Source organism: Mus caroli, unplaced genomic scaffold (genome assembly GCF_978045245.1).
Source record: "Mus caroli unplaced genomic scaffold, Mus_caroli_1 scaffold_2, whole genome shotgun sequence".
Classification (NCBI taxonomy): domain Eukaryota; kingdom Metazoa; phylum Chordata; class Mammalia; order Rodentia; family Muridae; genus Mus; species Mus caroli.
Window position 1 is genome coordinate 104,477,210 of NW_028227257.1, and position 18,131 is coordinate 104,495,340.

The following is an 18,131-nucleotide window of genomic DNA, read 5'->3' on the forward strand; positions in this document are numbered from 1 at the left end:
CTAGAGCTGTAAGCTGAAAGAAACCCTTTCCTCCCCCAAGCTTCTTTTGTTTCATTAGAGCAGCGGAAACTCTAAGATAGCCAACTTTCAACAAATTTAGGATAAACATATTACACATTTTTGTATATAAAAACCACCACTAAGTCTATAGTAAGTATAATGGACCTAACAGATCTAGCCAAACGTGGCCTAACTCAAAGTTTAAATAATGAAAAACTGTCATTAAAAAAAAAAAAGAAAGAAAGAAAGAAAGAAAGAAAGAAAGAGTGTGAAGAGATTTAATTCTTGCTAATGAGCAGAACAGCGCCTCCGCCCTTCTAATACATTCTCTTATACCAAATCTTCAAAGCCATCGAATGTCACCCTGATTCCTGGGATGGAACAAAACTTCAAGGATACTTCCCAGGCTGACATTAAGATAAATCAGAGAAACAAGCATCACAAACAGAAATACAGACAATCCTGAAAGAGGTATGTAAAAAATTTCATTGTGAGGTAAAATGTTGTACACTGGGTATATGTAGCTACCAAATATTATAGTTTAAGAGACCTCAATTATGCTTGGCACAGCTGCAGTAACCAACAGGACTGAGCATGTATAGTTACTTAAGGCTATACTGAGAGAGACAGAAGACTGGCTGAGCTGATGTGCTTCAGTACCATCAAAGTCTAAAAGCATTGTAAGCCAGAGACAGACTCACACAGGAAATGCCTGCTGCTGAAGTACATCTGCTCCTGACATCCAATGTCAGCTACACTTACCAGAGACACACACTGCCTCCAAGTTACAGTCACTGTACTCCTTTACATCCTAAGTAGTTGTATTCCTAATACTGAAGGTGTGTTCTTAAGGTGTTCCCCTCAACAGGCACAGATGCACATCGACAGTACCAATGTGAGGCTGCACAGTGGGTAATGGCAGCTGGGGGTGTCCTTCTGTAAGGGTCGCTCTTCATGATCTGTTCTGATTGCCTCTTATTTTCCATCTTAAAATATTTTTTTTTTTTGATTTTTCGAGACAGGGTTTCTCTGTATAGCCCTGGCTGTCCTGGAACTCACTTTGTAGACCAGGCTGGCCTTGAACTCAGAAATCCACCTGCCTCTGCCTCCCAAGTGCTGGGATTAAAGGCGTGCGCCACCACTGCCTGGCATCTTAAAATACTTTAATACCTTTCTAGAGAGTCAAATGTTCATCTCGTGTCTTGACACATGTAACATGGTGTTTACATATAAAATTAACACTATAACTAAATGTAAATGGTCCCCTCTCAGAAACAAAACAAAACAAAATCATTTTATTTGGGGCTACTATTTAATAATAATAATAATAATAAATCAGTTAACCAGTCATTATCCAACATGGAAGATACGGATCACAAGTAATTTTTAAAACTTAAAATGATTTTTTTAAATTTTCAGACAAGCAACATTTCAGTCACTCACTAACCAGTAGGGCTTGTGGCTACCAAACTTAACAGCAAAAATACAGAATGTTCGTATTATCAAAGAAACATCTATTGGGAAGTAAGGAGTTATTTATCACTTGAATCTTTCACTCCTTTCATAAAGGTTTAAACATCCCTCCCAACTCTCTCTCTCTCTCTCTCTCTCTCTCTCTCTCTCTCTCTCTCCCTCTCCCTCCCTCCCTCCCTCCCTTCCTCCCTCCTTCCTCCCCCTCCCCCTTGACCATGTACACAAAAACACTGCATGTAGAGTTTACAGTTCTATGCCTCTACTGTAGCTTACAGCATATCAGGGAGCAAAAAGGGATTCCTTTGTCCAGGGTTCTCAGAGGACAGAAAACTCCACCAGGGACTAGCGCTCCTTGCCTTGGTGGCTCAGGATTGAGACACAGTTCTAACAATGTAGAAGATGTTCAGGAAGTATGCCACATGGAACAGGCCAAAGCTGCTCCTTAGCTGGAAAACTAGATTTTGCAACTGTTTAAAAACATTACTTTAAGGGCACTGGGATGGCTCCACAGGTAAAAGTGTTTGCTATGCAAACCTGTCTGCTTGAGCTCAATACCCAGACCCCAAAGTGGAAGAAGTGACTTGCACATGCGCACTGTGGTGCACAGCTCATACACACATATCCACCCACATGACAGTCTGTAAGCAGTACTTTCCAGTATGAGTGTCAATAATTGTGGAAACTCACCTGCACGTAGAAAGAGGTGCGAACTGAACTCCCCTTTCTTTGCATTCCCTTCTTATCCTCTCCTTTACATTTCTACACAGATCTATAACCCTAGAAAAGATAGTTGAATACAACATGAAGTTTCCTTATACCATTTTTATTTTTCCTTCATCAGTTCATGTATTTACATATTTGTTTAGCTGACTGGCCTCTACATCTAGAAGGATAAAAAGATAAGAGAATATATTGGCAAGTAAAAAAATTGTAAGACTAAAAAGGTAACACTGTACTAATCTATTTCCCCACTGACAAGGCTGAAGGTCTGAGTCTAACTCAAAATGCAAACTGAAATCCTCCCCTTCACACCACGTGATGGTTTGGTGTATCGGGAGTCAGGGGCTCGGGCCTCAGAAGGTAAAAAGATCATAAGAGAGAAACTGATGTGGGAGGGGTACAGAGGTGGCAAGGATGATGCATGAGAAGCTTGCTTTCAGCCACATGAGGACACACCACAAGGTGACTTTCCATAAACCAAGAGGGCCTTGAACAGCAACCCAGATACCCAAAGCACCCTGATATCACACATCAAGGTGAGGGAGAAAAAAAAGATCTTGGTTTATAATATGTAAGCCAGCTAGTTTATGGCAGACTACCTAGCAATCCACACTAAGACAAGGAAAGACATGGCAGACTGAAGTCATCAATGATAGCCCTGCCAGGAGCACTGCCTGCCAAACTATTGCTCCTGAGGGCTCAATAGTGACCAGCTAACAATTCTTTTTATTTTTTTAAGATGTAGTCCCCTTGTGAAAAAAGTACCTTTACAAATTTGTTAAGAAGCAAAAACAAAACCACAGGGGTGTGGTGGTACATACATGTAATCCTAATACCAGAGGCTGAAGCAAAAAGATCACAAATTCTCTGTTCGGACTGCATGGCAGGTTTAAGGACAGACCGAATCATATAGACTGTCTGATTTTCTTTGTTTTGTTTTGTTTTGTTTTAAAAAGTCTGCACTTTTGGGGGGAGAGTGACAGTGAGCCTAGAAACTGGTCAGTCTGAAGACAATTCTTGGAATCCAAAAGTCAAAGACCACAGTGGAGTAAGATAGTGTAGAAAAGATGGAAGCTTTCCAAATGGGAAATGAGGTATAAGGAGAACAAGATGTTAAATATTTAATATCTAAAGAGTGAGTTCAAAAGGATCTGCTACAGCCTATGTACTCACCAACACCTGAAAAGAACTCATACATCTTATAAAACAAAGTGAAATGTAGGCATGTTCAAAGAAAATAAAATATACTGAGGATTTTCTCAAGAACCTATTGAAGGTTAATTCAAAAGTCCATGTTTATAAAAGTACTTCCCAGCTTTTATTACTGCCTCCCTACACTGTGTGAGTGTGTGTGGGTATAGTGAGTGTAGATGTGTGTTTCCAGGAGAGAAATCTCAGATACTACTTCCCATGCATCCTATCAAGGACATTTTCTACAATGTGTTTTAGTACCAAAATTTTGTTTAAATTTGAAAATGGAAATTATGCTTAATATTTTAAAGTAGATTTTTTTCAGAAATCACTTAAACACAAGTGAAGATCTTGTTAAATCTAGACACATACATCAAAGCTAAATAGTACATTACAAAAGAAAGCTAAGAGGGTTATAAGGTTAATAATGAGGTGGGGGAGGAAGGCCTTCTAAAGAACATTTAAGCACAATGAATCACCTATGTGAAGCCAAATGACACAGCAGCATTTTGTGTTTAGTTCAAACTGTTAACTTCAATATGTTTGTTTGTTGGGTTCCAAGCAAATTTACCTTAATCTAGAAGAAGGGTGGGGGGAAGGTTCAAAGCAATGGTATTCAGATACTAATTTAAACAACAGTATCTTCCTTCTTTCAGTGTTTCTTATAAAACAATTTAAACCTTCCTTATTCACAAACAGATAAATTGCATATCCACATACATGCATCAATTATAAAGTATATCAGAATAAATCCTTTATTAGGTTTTACCTGTCCCAAGGAGCAGAAGTCTCAAAAGATTCTCCTACTACATAGTATTCCAAACCCAAATCCTGTAAAGACACACAAAAATCATGAAACTACAAATGATGCAGTAATTAGTAAAACCACTAGAATCTCTGGAAGTTATTGGTAGTGCATCTCTGATCTATTCTAAACTATTCTTTGTCTCATAAGAACACTGGAAAGTTCCCAAGTGTGATATGACACTCTGAAGACAGGAACCTTGTCTGTTGCTCTCCAGAGACTCAGCAGCAAATTATTAAGTATCTGATACAGAAAAGAAACTCAAATATTCTTTAGTGAATTTCTTTACTGAGTCTCTATTGTGGAAAAGCTTATAGATATGTAGAAAAGATTAGAGAATAGATTTGTAGTGGCCAAAGTATTAAAATAGCCAATATAAAAATTGAGCATCAAGGCGAAAGTAACAAGAGGTAGGAGTTTCCTCACACTGACTTTTATTTAGAAAAGACAGCAGGTGTGGTGCTACACATCTTTACTTCCAGCCATTCAACTGCAGACAAAGGCAGAGCTGAGTTCTTGGCCAGCCTGGTCCACAGAATGAGTTGCCAAACAGCCAGGACTACACAGAGAAATCCTGTCTCTCGAAAATCTAAAAACCAAAACTAACAACTAACTAGTTAGCTAGCTAGGAAGGAAGGAAGAGAGAAAGAGGGAGGGAGGATATAGTAAAGCAAGCACTTTAATCACACTAAGTGCCAGGAAGACATGCCTCCAAGTCCACTGATGGAAAACGTGTGTTCGGTGGTACACAGCCATTTGCCTGGGAATCACATCCTGTGGCAGTAGGAGTGTGTGCTAGAAGCGACTTTAAAGATTAAGGTAAGTAGGACTGTGGAAGCAGCTCAGCAGGGGAGGCGGGCATCTGTCACCAAGCCTGAGGACCTCAGAGTGATACCCACAACCCACAAGGTGGGGGATAAGAGCTGACTCCTGAACACTCTCCTCCACGCACTGTTGTGATACGTGTATCTATACACATGTATATACTCAAACACAAAATAAATAAATGCTAGAAGGAAAATGTAAAAATAAAATAAATTTGGGGGAAAAGACCCCCAATAAACTTACTTTTGGCTTAACAAGAACCTTAAAAATAGGATATTTATTCCAAATACATCATGCTGTGCTTATTTATAGGTGCATTAATTTTCTAGAATTCTGAATTCAGTACTGTGGGAAATACACCTTTCAACATATATCCCTCAATATATTCAGAGAAATCACTTCATTTTATAGATTGTCAAGTATTTCCTCTAGGAAAATCCTAGGATAGAGAGAGTCTACACAGATGACCCTAGTCATTTACCACTTCATAATCAGCACCTGTGCTAGTCAGGGTTTCGAACACAGGGAAGGTACAATCGTGGAAGAACCTGGGCTGGGAAACTGACTATTCATTATAATAGGAAAGCAGATCTTAATGAGGACTGAATTATTCTGAACTGAAAGCATTTTGTGTTTTTGAGAACAATAAAAAAATTACATATCTTTTTTACAAATGTTTTCCTCAAAACAATTTCTAACTAGAAAATTAGAAAATCTATCTCTTAGGAAAGTCAAATTTTCAGTATGGCATCCAACATATCTTTTTAGATAAGATCATTAAAATAACTAAAAGTTAAACTTTAAAAAAAATAATAAAAATAACTTCAGTCAGAAAATTTGAGTCTGTTAGAGCCAAAACAGAAAAAAATAAAATAAACATATGAAAAACTAGATTCTCAAAAGGCTGGCTTTATAGCAGTGACTTCAACAGACATGAAATAAGTGTGAACAATGAAGCCTCTTGTAAACAGAGTGTACATTAATAAAGTCTGTATGTTAGAACACACAGTTCCTGACTTCTGTAGTCATCACTACTGGTCCACCTGGAGTCAAATAACAATTTTTAAAGAAAAGATAAAAACCTATAAATCTTTAAGATAGATTATAAATCAAGTGAAGACTGTTGCTACACAGGATACTTCCACTCCAACCCAAGTAATGTTAAAATGGGCACACTCAGCTTTCAGCCAGAGGCTGGCTCCATTTTTTAAAAGGCAGAAAGACATTAAATTTCCTACATTTTTCAAAAGCACATACAAAAAATCTTAAATGGGCTTCTGAAAAGTTGCAGTAAACCCAGGGTTCAAGTAAAATGACACACTAAATTACAGCAGCTTAAGACTTATGAAAACAAGGCAATTTTATCCATTCTAAGCAACAAACTAACAATCGATAAACGCCAAAAAAACAAAAAGCCTACTACTTAAAACCTAAGTCAATGTGGTGGTTTGAATGAGAATGGGCCCCACAGGCTCATATATTCGAATGCTTGGTTTCAGTTCATAGAACTATTTGGGAAGATTTAGGAGCTGTGGCCTTGTTGGAGGAGATGCATCACTGGGACAAAAGCCCATGCTGTTCCCAGTCAGCCCCCTCTGTCTCCTCCTTGTGAATAATGAGGTGAGCTCCCAGCTACTGCTCCAGTGCCTGCCTGCCTGCCTGCCTGCTGCCATGTTTCCTGCCATGATGGTCATGGACTCTAATGGTCTGCAACTGTAAGCCCTAAATTAAAGGTTTTCTTTTCTAAGATGCTTCCCTTGGTCGTGGTGTTTTGCCACAGCAATAGAAAAGTAATTAAAACAGTCAGTGAAGAAATACAACTTACACGCATGTATGCAATGACATAAGTCAGCAAATAACCCCTCTGTCCGTTATCTTCTCCAGCCGCCAGACCACTGTAAATAAGGAACAAACTGTCAATATCTTCTAGGTGAAGAAATAAAAATTAAAAAGCCAAATTGGTAATAACATCCCAAAATAAATGCTCAACAGATTGACATGTTATACTCATTTTATCTTAATTTTACTAATCATGAATGTATCAGTTATCAAGAGAATAAAGCTTGAATAATGAATCTGTAAACTTTTAAAAATGTTACTGCTTAGTCACTTGACTTCAAAATTTTATCCTTCAAGCTAAATGAACTCATGATCTCAACTATATCTACATATTTTAAAAGCAAAGAGGGCTGGAGAGTTGGCTGAGCAGTAAAGAGCACTAGTTCAATTCGCAGCAACCACATGGTGACTCATAACCATCTGTAATGGGACCCAATGCCCTCTTTTGGTGTGTCTGAAGACAGCAACAGTGTACTCACATATATAAAATAAATAAATCTTTTTTTAAAAAGAGCAAAGAAAGTACTAATAATAAAAATAAATTTAGATGAACTTAGCCTTCACAAAACTAACAAGATGTTTTATCCTTATTTTAAGCATTTCAGTTGAGAACCCCTAATCTGAAAATCTGAAATCTGAGATGCTACAAAGATCAAAACATTCTGCTGCTAATAGAATGGCACAGTGGATGAGTACAAGATGTATTTTACCCAGAGGGCTGCATAAAACCTAGGCATACCAGAAATACTGTATAAAATTAACTCCAGTTTATTTAGATAAAGTGGACAAATCAATGCTAGGCTTAAACACATGGTTCATCCTCAAGACATCTCATTAAATAAATGGAAAATGGTTTAGAATCTAAAAAATTCCAAAACCAGAAACACGTCTGGTCCTAAACATGAGGGATCCTGAACTATAATTGGATTTTTATTCTGATGCTCACATAGTCTTATATGTAAAACTGTGTGGCTAGTGACTAGGAATTCCCAAATAGCAACAAGTTCTCAAACACATGATATTAGTTCATGGAACTCATTGTTTAAACTAGAGATATAACACGTGGAAGTACTAACATTTATAATGCAGTGTAGACAAGTACAGAAGAATAGCACCTCAAATCTTAATACTCTGAATGTACAAATTAACTCTCAATCTGAAATGGTTTTATCCAGAGAAACTGTGTTATGTGATTTAGTTAAAATTAATTTATATATCATAAAACCTCATCCTAGTTTTGTGGTTTGCCAGAGTTCTTAGTTTTAAAGACAATGAAGGAGGATTTGGAGAGTTGGCTTAGAAGTCAAGAGTACTTGTTGCTCTTGCAGAGCACCAGGATTTAGTTGCCAGCTGTTCTATAACCACCTCTAACTTCTACTTCTGATGTTCTCTTCTGCTCCACGCATACAAGGTATGCATGTGGTACATGTACATACATGTAGGCAAAACATTCATACACATAAAAAAATAAAATAAAACAAAATAATTGTAAAACTTTTTAAAAGACAGTCAATGAATACTGGTTTCTACTACCTTCAGAAAATAGATTTTATTTATACTTTTTCTATTATTGGACAAAAGTTAAAGTTTATTTTGTTTTAGTTAATTAATAGGAAAACCACTTCTATAGCCTCAATTGACATTTTATAACTAAATTTTTTTTTTCCCTTGATTTTGTTTGGCTTGATTTTTTTCCTAAGTTTTGTTTGACTTGACGGACATAGTACATAATGATATATAGCTGTTCTACAGAAACATTTTAAGACTGTCTCCAGCTAGAATTTAGGCTTAAACAGAATTCTCTGGGGCTGGTGAGATGGCTCAGTGGGTAAGAGCACCCAACTGCTCTTCCAAAGGTCCGGAGTTCAAATCCCAGCAACCACATGGTGGCTCACAACCATCCGTAACGAGATCTGACTCCCTCTTCTGGAGTGTCTGAAGACAGCTACAGTGAACTATATAATCAATAAATAAATCTTAAAAAAAAAAAAAAGAAAAAAGAAAAAAAAAAAAAAAGAATTCTCTGGATTTTAAAATCCACAATTACAGGTGATTATACACTAATTAGGGACATCCAGAAAGAACCAGCCTTCAGAATCTAGCCAGAATCAACGGAAGATGCAAAGAACTGACTGAGCAGCTCTATTTTAAAATCACAGGGGCAAAACGAAGAGCATCATTTTATAAACACAATGCTAAGGAACCAGCAAGATGCAGCTCAAGTGAAATGACGCAAAGTGAGAAGTCAATTCTGGGTTGTACCTGAGGTTAAAGCAGAGAGACAGACAAAGTTCTAAAACACAAAATTCCTGTGTCGAGGACTTAAGAGGGATGCAGATGAGCTCCTAGCCTAAGCAGACACCAAAAATGAAGTCAGGCTCTGGGGCTGAGAAGAAACAGTACAGTGCTAGGGAGTAAAGTTCCCACAGGAGCTGGTAGTACAGAGGAAAGAATGTGAAGCCCAGAAGATGCTGCCAAACACCTGTTCTGGGAACCTCCGAAACAGTGAGCCAAGAGCATGTGGTGGGAACAAGCCTGCCTACTTCACTGGATGCGATCCAGTGGGGAAACACCCAAAGAAACATGCCTTTTTAAACAATCTGAAGGGCTGGGAAAATGGCTCAGGCGGTCTGAGAGTGTGCTGCCCTTGGAGGGGACCAGAGTTTGGCTGCCAACACCCACACTGGGTCACTTAGAACCACCTGTAACTCTAGCTCCAAACAAACTGACACATGGCTTCAGTGGGCACCAAGTGCGCGTGCACACTGGGCGCACACACAGGCATAAATAAGAATTTAAAATACAATTTAAAAATCAGAAGAAATAACAATAATAATTTTTTAAAAAACTGTAACTAGATATCCATAAGCCCTAAAAGAGAATAAAGAGCAATTTTTATAATCATAATTTTTCTAGCAAATTTAGTTTTTGGAATCTTTCCTCCTTTTTTTTTAAATTTTTGGTTTGGTGGTGGTGGTTGTTTCAGAACTATCAATTTAGCCCAAACCAAATTAAGATACAATATGTAAGCAATCACAAAACTAAGAAATGAAATGTTTCTGTACTGTCAATTTTGCAGCCATTCTTAAAAAAAAATTATAGTTACACTCCAATTGCTATATTTCTAAGTAGAACGTCCATCTACTACTTGTTATTCTCACAAATGTCAAACATCAATTCACAAGGTCCTTAAACATATTTAATGAAGGCGTAGATCACCTAATAGAGAGGCAAGCCAGACTCTCATTCTACGTTAAAGGGCCATTTGGCCAAGCTAACACTCCAATGCTGAATTATATCAAACAACTTAAGGACACTGTAAAAATAATGATAAGGTATTGCCTTAAATTCCGTGGGAAATGTCAAAGCATCTGCCCTGCCTACTGGCAGGTGATGCTTATGCAGCTCCTAAAGGAGCACAAGTCCTTTCCTAGCAATCATGAAAAATCAGTCAGAGGATGGTTCTTTTAGCATCTGGCTATCATGGCCATTGGGTCATGGGTGTTGAGGCATGTTCAACAGTGCTGGAGTGGGGGTAAAAGGAGGCCGACTGAGCACATTAACAAATAAAACACACTACGTGATGGGAGGATACCACACCACGTAAAAACAGTCAATTTTAGATAATGAGCAATAAGAACACAAGACAAAAAGAAAGAAAATAAAGGACTGATTAACAATGCCCTAATTAAAAAGAAAATATGCCAGCAATGTGGTGGAACCTTCCTCCTACTTGATGCACAAAAAGGCGTGACTGTGGACGCTGAGTCGGACGAGCAGCACTCAAACAAGAAAATATCCACAAGTCTTTAGTAACCGGGACAAAAATTCATGTCTACCGAAAACAGGAAAGCCAGAAAACCAAAAGACAATGTATTTCTAAAGATTTAAAAAAAAATTCAAAATAGCCCCAAGTCTTTTTCCTAATGATGGTCTGGATTGTTCAGACACGGATTTGTATATTTAACGAGGGCAACCAGACAGACGGACTAGAAGGACTTAAGTTTAAGCGAGGAGCAGACCCAGTAAAGAGAGACCAAGCCTCCCATCCCACTCAGGCCTTTCCTCTAAGTTCATCCCATTTACTGAAGTACGCAAGATTACTACAATTATCCAACATTATCTTGAGAAGGTTGAACTCGGTATCTCACACATGATTCACTTTTTCTTTTAAATTGTAAATGAAAATGCTTGTGGAGAACACTGGCATTACTAACATAACAGTTGGTAGCTCAAGTAAAACTGATAAAATGGCTCTAATAAAGACCTAAAGGTTAAAATATAACTTCTCAAATAAAATAATAATTAAGAACAGAGCAGAAAAAAATTGTGTGTCATTAACTCATTTAAAATGTTTCTTAAATCGTCCTAAGCCTTACAAAATCTAAGTGTAGATAGAGCAGCCATTTTCATCACTAGCCTTCAGCATCACATAGTGAATGTGGCGCATTATTAGCTACTAGTTATCTTCTGGCCAGCAATGAACAGCCTTACTCACACAGCCGTGAGGGGTGTTGGTGGGAAATGGGAGAAAAGTGAGGTGGAGCTAAGCAAACCCTAACAGCACAGCCAGCAACTCAAACATTAGGACAAAATGTTTTTTCCCTTTCCATCTTAGTACTTCTGAAATTTTAGACACCCCAATTAATATTTTAATATATATGCATCACTTCCCAGGATCTGTTGTTGTTTTGATTTTGCTTTGTTGCTGTTTTGGCTGAGAACAAGAGGAAATACATAAATAAAAAATGTAAAACTTCAGTTTCTAATGGTTCAAGCTAGAGCAAGTATAGAAAAAAAATTTAGCTTAAATATCCTTTCTCACTAGTACTCTTCCCCCCACCCCCCATCCCCTTTGAAACAGGGTTTCTCTGTGTAGCCCTGGCTGTCCTGGAGCTCACTCTCTAGACCATGCTGGCCTCCAACTTAGAAATCCGCCTGCCTCTGCCTCCCAAGTGCTGGGATTAAAGGTGTGTGCCACCACTGCCCGGCCAACTAGTACTCTTTCTTAAAGAGAAAAAAGTCTTTTAGTAATTATATCTGTATTCTTTAGAAACAAGAAGAAAATATATACAATTCAAAAGCTAGAGAGGCTTAAGATCCACTTAGACATTCATTCTATCTTAGAACTTTAGCAATTCAAGAAAGAAAAACAAAAGAACAATAACAACAACCATGGAAGATTAGAGAAAAGAGGGGTGATTTTATTTTAAGGTAATAAAATGCTATATTTTATTAGAAATTTTTAAGGAAATAGAATTTTAAGAAAATTAAAATTCTGCTTGTTTCAGAACAGAGCAATCATAAAAGAGAGACTTATTTTCAATATCCAAAGACAGTAAAAAGTAAGTCTAACATTAGACTGTTTTTTACTCTAAGACAGTACTTTATTTTAATACTAATTTCAAACAATCATAGATATAAAGAGCTAAGTTAACATATACACAAGTTGGGACATTGTAAAGCACTTATCTCCAACTTAAGTGAGTTTAAGACAAAAAGAAAGGAAGAAAAAAATAAATGTTTATAGAGTTCAGAGCTAGCTTAATGTTAGGTCTCCCCAAACCCTGGACAAATGGGAAGGGCTGGGTCAGAGAGACTGTTGGCTTCTGCACCTGAGAAGTGAGGGGAACGTGGTCCTGACAAACGGCAGGCCCACTGAGCTCTCACCCATCAGTCTCATAATCCATCAAGCAGACAGAAACCACCACCCTATCATTACTCACTTCATTATAGATGCGAAGTGTTCTGTTTCTTTATACCAACATAAAACAGTAAGTGACTGGGGTGGAGTATAGATAATTTATCAAATACCACAGACTAAACATAATTTCCTTTTAAAAACACACTAACAGCATACTTTATACATGACAATTTTGTCTCATTCTTACACAACAAATAACAGGTCACAAAATTGTCATTCATGAAAAAATCTAGGAAAAGCAAAATATTTAGCACTGTATAACCCGTATACATTACATACGTAAAAATAGGTAAAAGTGACACATTAGCCTTATAAATCTAACACTATATAATAAGCACAGTATTGTATGTATGTATAAAATTAGGTCTTCCTACAAATTTTTGGAGTAAGAAGAGTTTTTTAGGCTTATTCATAAACTAAGATTAATTTAATAGCCAATCCAAATTAGAAATGCAACACAAGCAGTCTGTGTGAGGCCCCCACACCTTGAACACACTTCCTCTTGGTTATGAACTATAAGCCATACCCAAATTTTGCTGCGATGTCATACACTTGTTTTTCGTGCTGAAGAACCTTCTCACGGTCTCCCTCGAACAGTAATGTGGCTACACTTATTTGATTTGGATCAAATCCTTTAAACTACAAAATATAAAATAAAACTTTATTATTACAGTGAAGCCTTAGCCTCTGTAAAACAGTAAACAGAAATACATTTTGCTCTTTTCTTTTTTATTTGGCCTCAATTACAGCAGCCTGCTAAATAGTGAGCTTTGGCTCTTTACACATCCATTAACAAGAACGGCAGGCACTAACTGCCGAAAGAACAGCTCATTGGTGAGCACTTGCCTGTCCTGCATAAAGCCCCAGGTTTGATGCCCAGCACTACAAGAACACAAGAAACTAAGGTGCACAAAATCATCACATTTCAAAATATACTCTGGTACTATAAATACCTACTGATATAGTAATACAACAGGTAGCCTGCCAGAACTTTAACTGTAATTGAAAACACCAAACACAAATTACAAAACAGTAGAGCCAAACAGCTGATTGGAGCTAACAACATCTATACAAACCAACCATGACATATTATATAACATTAACAGGAAAGACCTTGTATGTGCAAAGAACCAAAACTAATTTTAAAGGAAAAAAAAAAAATAGGACTGGAGAGATGGTTCAGTGGTTAAGAGCACTGACTGCTCTTCCAGAGGTCCTGAGTTCAATTCCCAGCAACCACATGGCTTACAACCATCTATAACGAGTTCTGATACCCTCTTCTCTGGTGTGTCTGAAAACAGCTACTGTGTACTCATAAATAAATCTTTAGAGAGAAAGAAGGGGGGGGGGGGGAGAGGGAGAGAGAAAAATATATAAATTCGCTATGGAAAAAAATAAAGACAATACAGATGCTCCTGGATGCATGAATAATTTCAAATTTACCAATACTTGTCCAAATTGATACACTAGAATATTCGATTATAATAAAAATCCCAGCGGTCATTTGAAAAACACAAATCTCTAAAATTTTTCCTAGAATAATGAACAAAACACATGATGGTGGTAACAAAGAAAATTCCAAATAATAAAAGAAAAAAACAAGATTATATCTTTTTAACTTTTCAAAACCAAAACAGACACTATTTCAAAGCATTAGGAACTGTGTCAAAGTGGTGTCTTCTGGGGTAGTAGTGTATGTAATAAGATGCCTTAGGCATCAGTGAAAAAAGAAGCAGGCATTAATTAGTCACAGTCACTAGTGGTGACACAAGGGTCAGCAACAGGGAAGGAGGAGGTGAAGATCAATCTAGATCTTCATCTAGTAGCAAGTGATCAAAATAAAATAAAAATAACACACACACAATAAACAAAAACAACAAAAAAACCAACCACAACAAAACTCTGTAAGTGTTAATTAAACCAGGTAAGGGATCTGAGATAGCTTAATGATAGACCTCTTACTTAGTGTATGAGATTCTAAGTTTCATCTCCAGCACAAACAACACAAAACAAGAACATGATGGGGTGGGAGAGTGAAACGTCCTCAGCATACTAAAAGAGAAAGTGCTTCCTCAGCTAGAAGTGATCAGTCATAGGAAAATACATAAATTTGAATCCATGACATCAAAAAGAAAAAAAAAAAAAACTATTAAAGAGAGGTGCTTGATTGGAAAAACATTATGTACAAAATCCATGCAAAGGGCACCTGATAATTGCATTACTCAAAGGGTGTGTATCAAAACACAGTGAGAAAACAAGTTACTGTCCCTAGCACAAGGACTACATTTACTAATTTACACAAAATTATACCATGAAAAGACAGAGATGGAGATTGGTTCAAAACTCTAAATAAGCCCAATAGTAACAAAGCCCCAGGGCTACAACAACAAAATGGCACACACTGTTGCCATGGCGATACACACTAGTAACTACTTTCAACTTCCCAGTTCTCAGAAATCAAAGGTTAAGTGAGCACATGAACCCACCCGCGTTTCACTTCTCAGTGCAACTGTAAAGAAAAGAAAACTCACACTTCAGAAAATGTGGTCAGCTCGAGACTGCTCAATGCAGGACTGTTTTCAGACTTGAGAAGCACAGGCTAAGGCTTTTGAAACGGACTGCACAGTCCAGTTGCTAACATACCAGCTCCAACATAAAACACAACACAGCATGGAAAGAACGCCTTTGGGGAGGTATGTATGGCCAGAAGGCAAGAAGAAAACTCATGTCCTATACATGCACAATTTTAGATTTCTTTAGTCTTACCTTTGTAATATAAAACTTTTTTAATCCATCCAAAAATGATGTAAAAATAGAAGAGACCTGAGGTTTAAGAGCATGACCTAAGAAGGGAAAAGGTTACAGTTTAAATTAACAGCAGATGATGTGTTTCTGAATGAAAAGATGGCTTTAATTTAGTGCCCTAAGGGAAAGCGAGTTTCCACAGTTGTGAGTTACATGGATGTTTCTTAAGATCTTTTACCTCTACGTTCTTTCAAACATGGCAGTGTTTGCTGTTTTCCAGTCAAGTGACCACATGTAATTAATACTATGCATAATTTCAGTTATCTTTCAATGGCACTGTTCACACCCAGTAAAATCACCTCATTAATTTTTATTTTAAGAAAACCCAGTAGTGGCTGGTATTGCTATTATTTTTTTTTTAATTATACAGAAATCACATAGAACTAAAACCAAATATGGAATCCACGTAAAGTTTAAAGTTGTTTCTTAATTAATTCTTAACTCATCCAGAATTCTTAGCATAAAACTAGCAATTACTTTCTTAATCACACTCAGGGAGTTAAAATTGCCAAAATAACACAAACGGCATTTCAGAGCCTGCTCAATTAACATTGCTGTTGCAGATTAAGCCTAATTGAATGAGAACCTTCTACTGTTTTCTCATCATTTCAAAGAGGAGAAACTTCTCAGCTCTGGGGCTGGTTCCAGTCAAGTCTCACATCTGGCCTTAGTACTATGAGCCCAATTCAGAAAAATATGCCATCCTGTTTATGCAGAATTTAAAAAACAAAACAAAACAAAACAAAACAAAACAAAACAAAACAAAAAACCTCTGAGTATTTAGCAAACCTAAAATTGTCTTCAAATAAAGTTTTTTTCTAGTCTTTTTTTTTTTTTTTTTTGGCTTTTCGAGACAGGGTTTCTCTGTGTAGCCCTGGCTGTCCTGGAACTCACTCTATAGACCAGGCTGGCCTCGAACTCAGAAATCCGCCTGCCTCTGCCTCCCGAGTGCTGGGATTAAAGGCGTGCGCCACACCGCCCTGAGGATTCTGAAGCATAAGCTCCTCCTTTACAAGGATGCAGATGGCAAACTAGCTGTTTCTAAACCAATCACTGCCAATCTCTTGTGCCAATCCATCTATATTTTAAGTGAAAATTTTAATATATAATACTTACTTGCTACATTTTTGCTAATTGTAGTGAGGAAACTAGGTTAGACAAAGACTAAGTAAACTAGGTCTTATGCAGAGACTAAGAGACAGCCCTGAATGGCTGAGACAGTTTAAAAAAGGAGATAAACAAGGTAGCAAGCAAAGAAAATGAACAGGAGTGGACAGGGACCAACTCGGCAGTGTGTCTGAGCCCCTGAATCAAACGTTGATTTGTTTAGGAACTTTTTCTTTCCTGAAAGATTTTATAGATGTTTCTCCAGGATAATTATGCTTTAAAAAATAATTTTACTTTTGGGATAGTATTGGAAATGTAATTGAGGAAAATATGTAATAAAAATATTAAAAAAAAAAAAACAAACAAAAAAAAAGATAGGAATATAATACCCACTATCCATTTATTTGGATAGTTATTTTTATATTTATTGTTTTCCCTTCAAAACTCTGAGTTAAGCTAGACATATGTATGTATGAATTTTGAAACACTCAAGATTGTTTCCAATTACTCAATTTGAATTGAAAACCTGAGAGTAATCACTCAAAATCCTTTAAAGTAAATTTAAAATTAAACATTATTTTCCAAAAAAAAAAAAAAAATAATTTTAGCACCTATAAACTTGGAAATAGCACATCATCAGAATGCTTCTTTTTAAACAATTAGGACCCATTCTATATTAATAACAGAAATTAAACACATAAACGTACTGAATTATGCCTGGGGGCTCAGGGCTGTATTCCCAGATATCCCAGGGGGTGAGGCAGAAGAATTGAAAGTTTAAGGCCTACCTGAACTAAGATTGAGTTCAAGGCCAGGCTGGGCAACTTAAGATCCCACCTCAAAAAGTAAAAAGAGGGCTGAGATATCACTCAGTGGTAGAATGTTTGCATAGCAAGCCTGAAGCCTAGCTTTTATCACCAGTACCACTAAAGTACTGAGTATGTCTTTCTTACAAAAGACTTAAATTATGCTTTATACAAGTCTTCAAATCCATTTATCCTTTTACAATGCATTAGAACTCCAAATGTTACTAATTCTATGTAAATAATCCTTAAGGATCCATGAAATAATCCTTAAGGTTCCATGATCACCTTAGTCTGCTGACTCTGAATGGCATCATTGCCCTTACAATGATGGAAGTCAACCACACATATACATAATACTGAATTAAATCAATTATTATATAAGTGATATTAACGGTGTTGACCATCAATAATAACTTGAAGACATTACTACCTTTTTTTTTTTCATTGTTACTGTTGCCTATCAAACTATTATATGCCAAATATATTTTGGTTAGCGTTCTTTAACTTTACAATAAATTTCTACATTTCTTAATCAGAAAGTATAATTAGCATTGATTAGCATACAGCATCAATTTCATGGTGCTATGTTAATTCTTTTAAAGGATTTGTTAACAATGTATTTCTGAAGTGACGTGACACAGCTAAAGCATGGAACTTTGGAATCAGACAAACTGAGTTTGACCACAACTCTACCACCCATAGCCTGTAGACTCAACACTGAAATGCAGCTAAAAGGTGGTATATGAGAAACTGTGATATTACCAATGTGCTCAGCGTCGTGCTATAGCTATCGAGGAGTTGTTCACTCTATCTTGCCAGCTCAATGATTAATTCAACCAACACTTAAATGTATGAT

The 18,131-nt window shown here is 36.9% G+C and overlaps 1 protein-coding gene across 1 annotated transcript in view; it reads right to left on the reverse strand.

Annotated features, from left to right (window-relative positions):
- Positions 1–18,131, reverse strand: part of Agps (alkylglycerone phosphate synthase) — a 106,886-nt gene that overhangs the window by 25,196 nt on the left and 63,559 nt on the right. The window contains exons 13-17 of the mRNA XM_021156099.3: positions 15,324–15,400; positions 13,084–13,196; positions 6,840–6,909; positions 4,154–4,215; positions 2,161–2,250 (exon numbers count right to left, since the gene is read on the reverse strand). Coding sequence (XP_021011758.1) covers positions 2,161–2,250; positions 4,154–4,215; positions 6,840–6,909; positions 13,084–13,196; positions 15,324–15,400 — 412 coding nt within the window. The remainder of the gene's footprint in view (positions 1–2,160; positions 2,251–4,153; positions 4,216–6,839; positions 6,910–13,083; positions 13,197–15,323; positions 15,401–18,131) is intronic.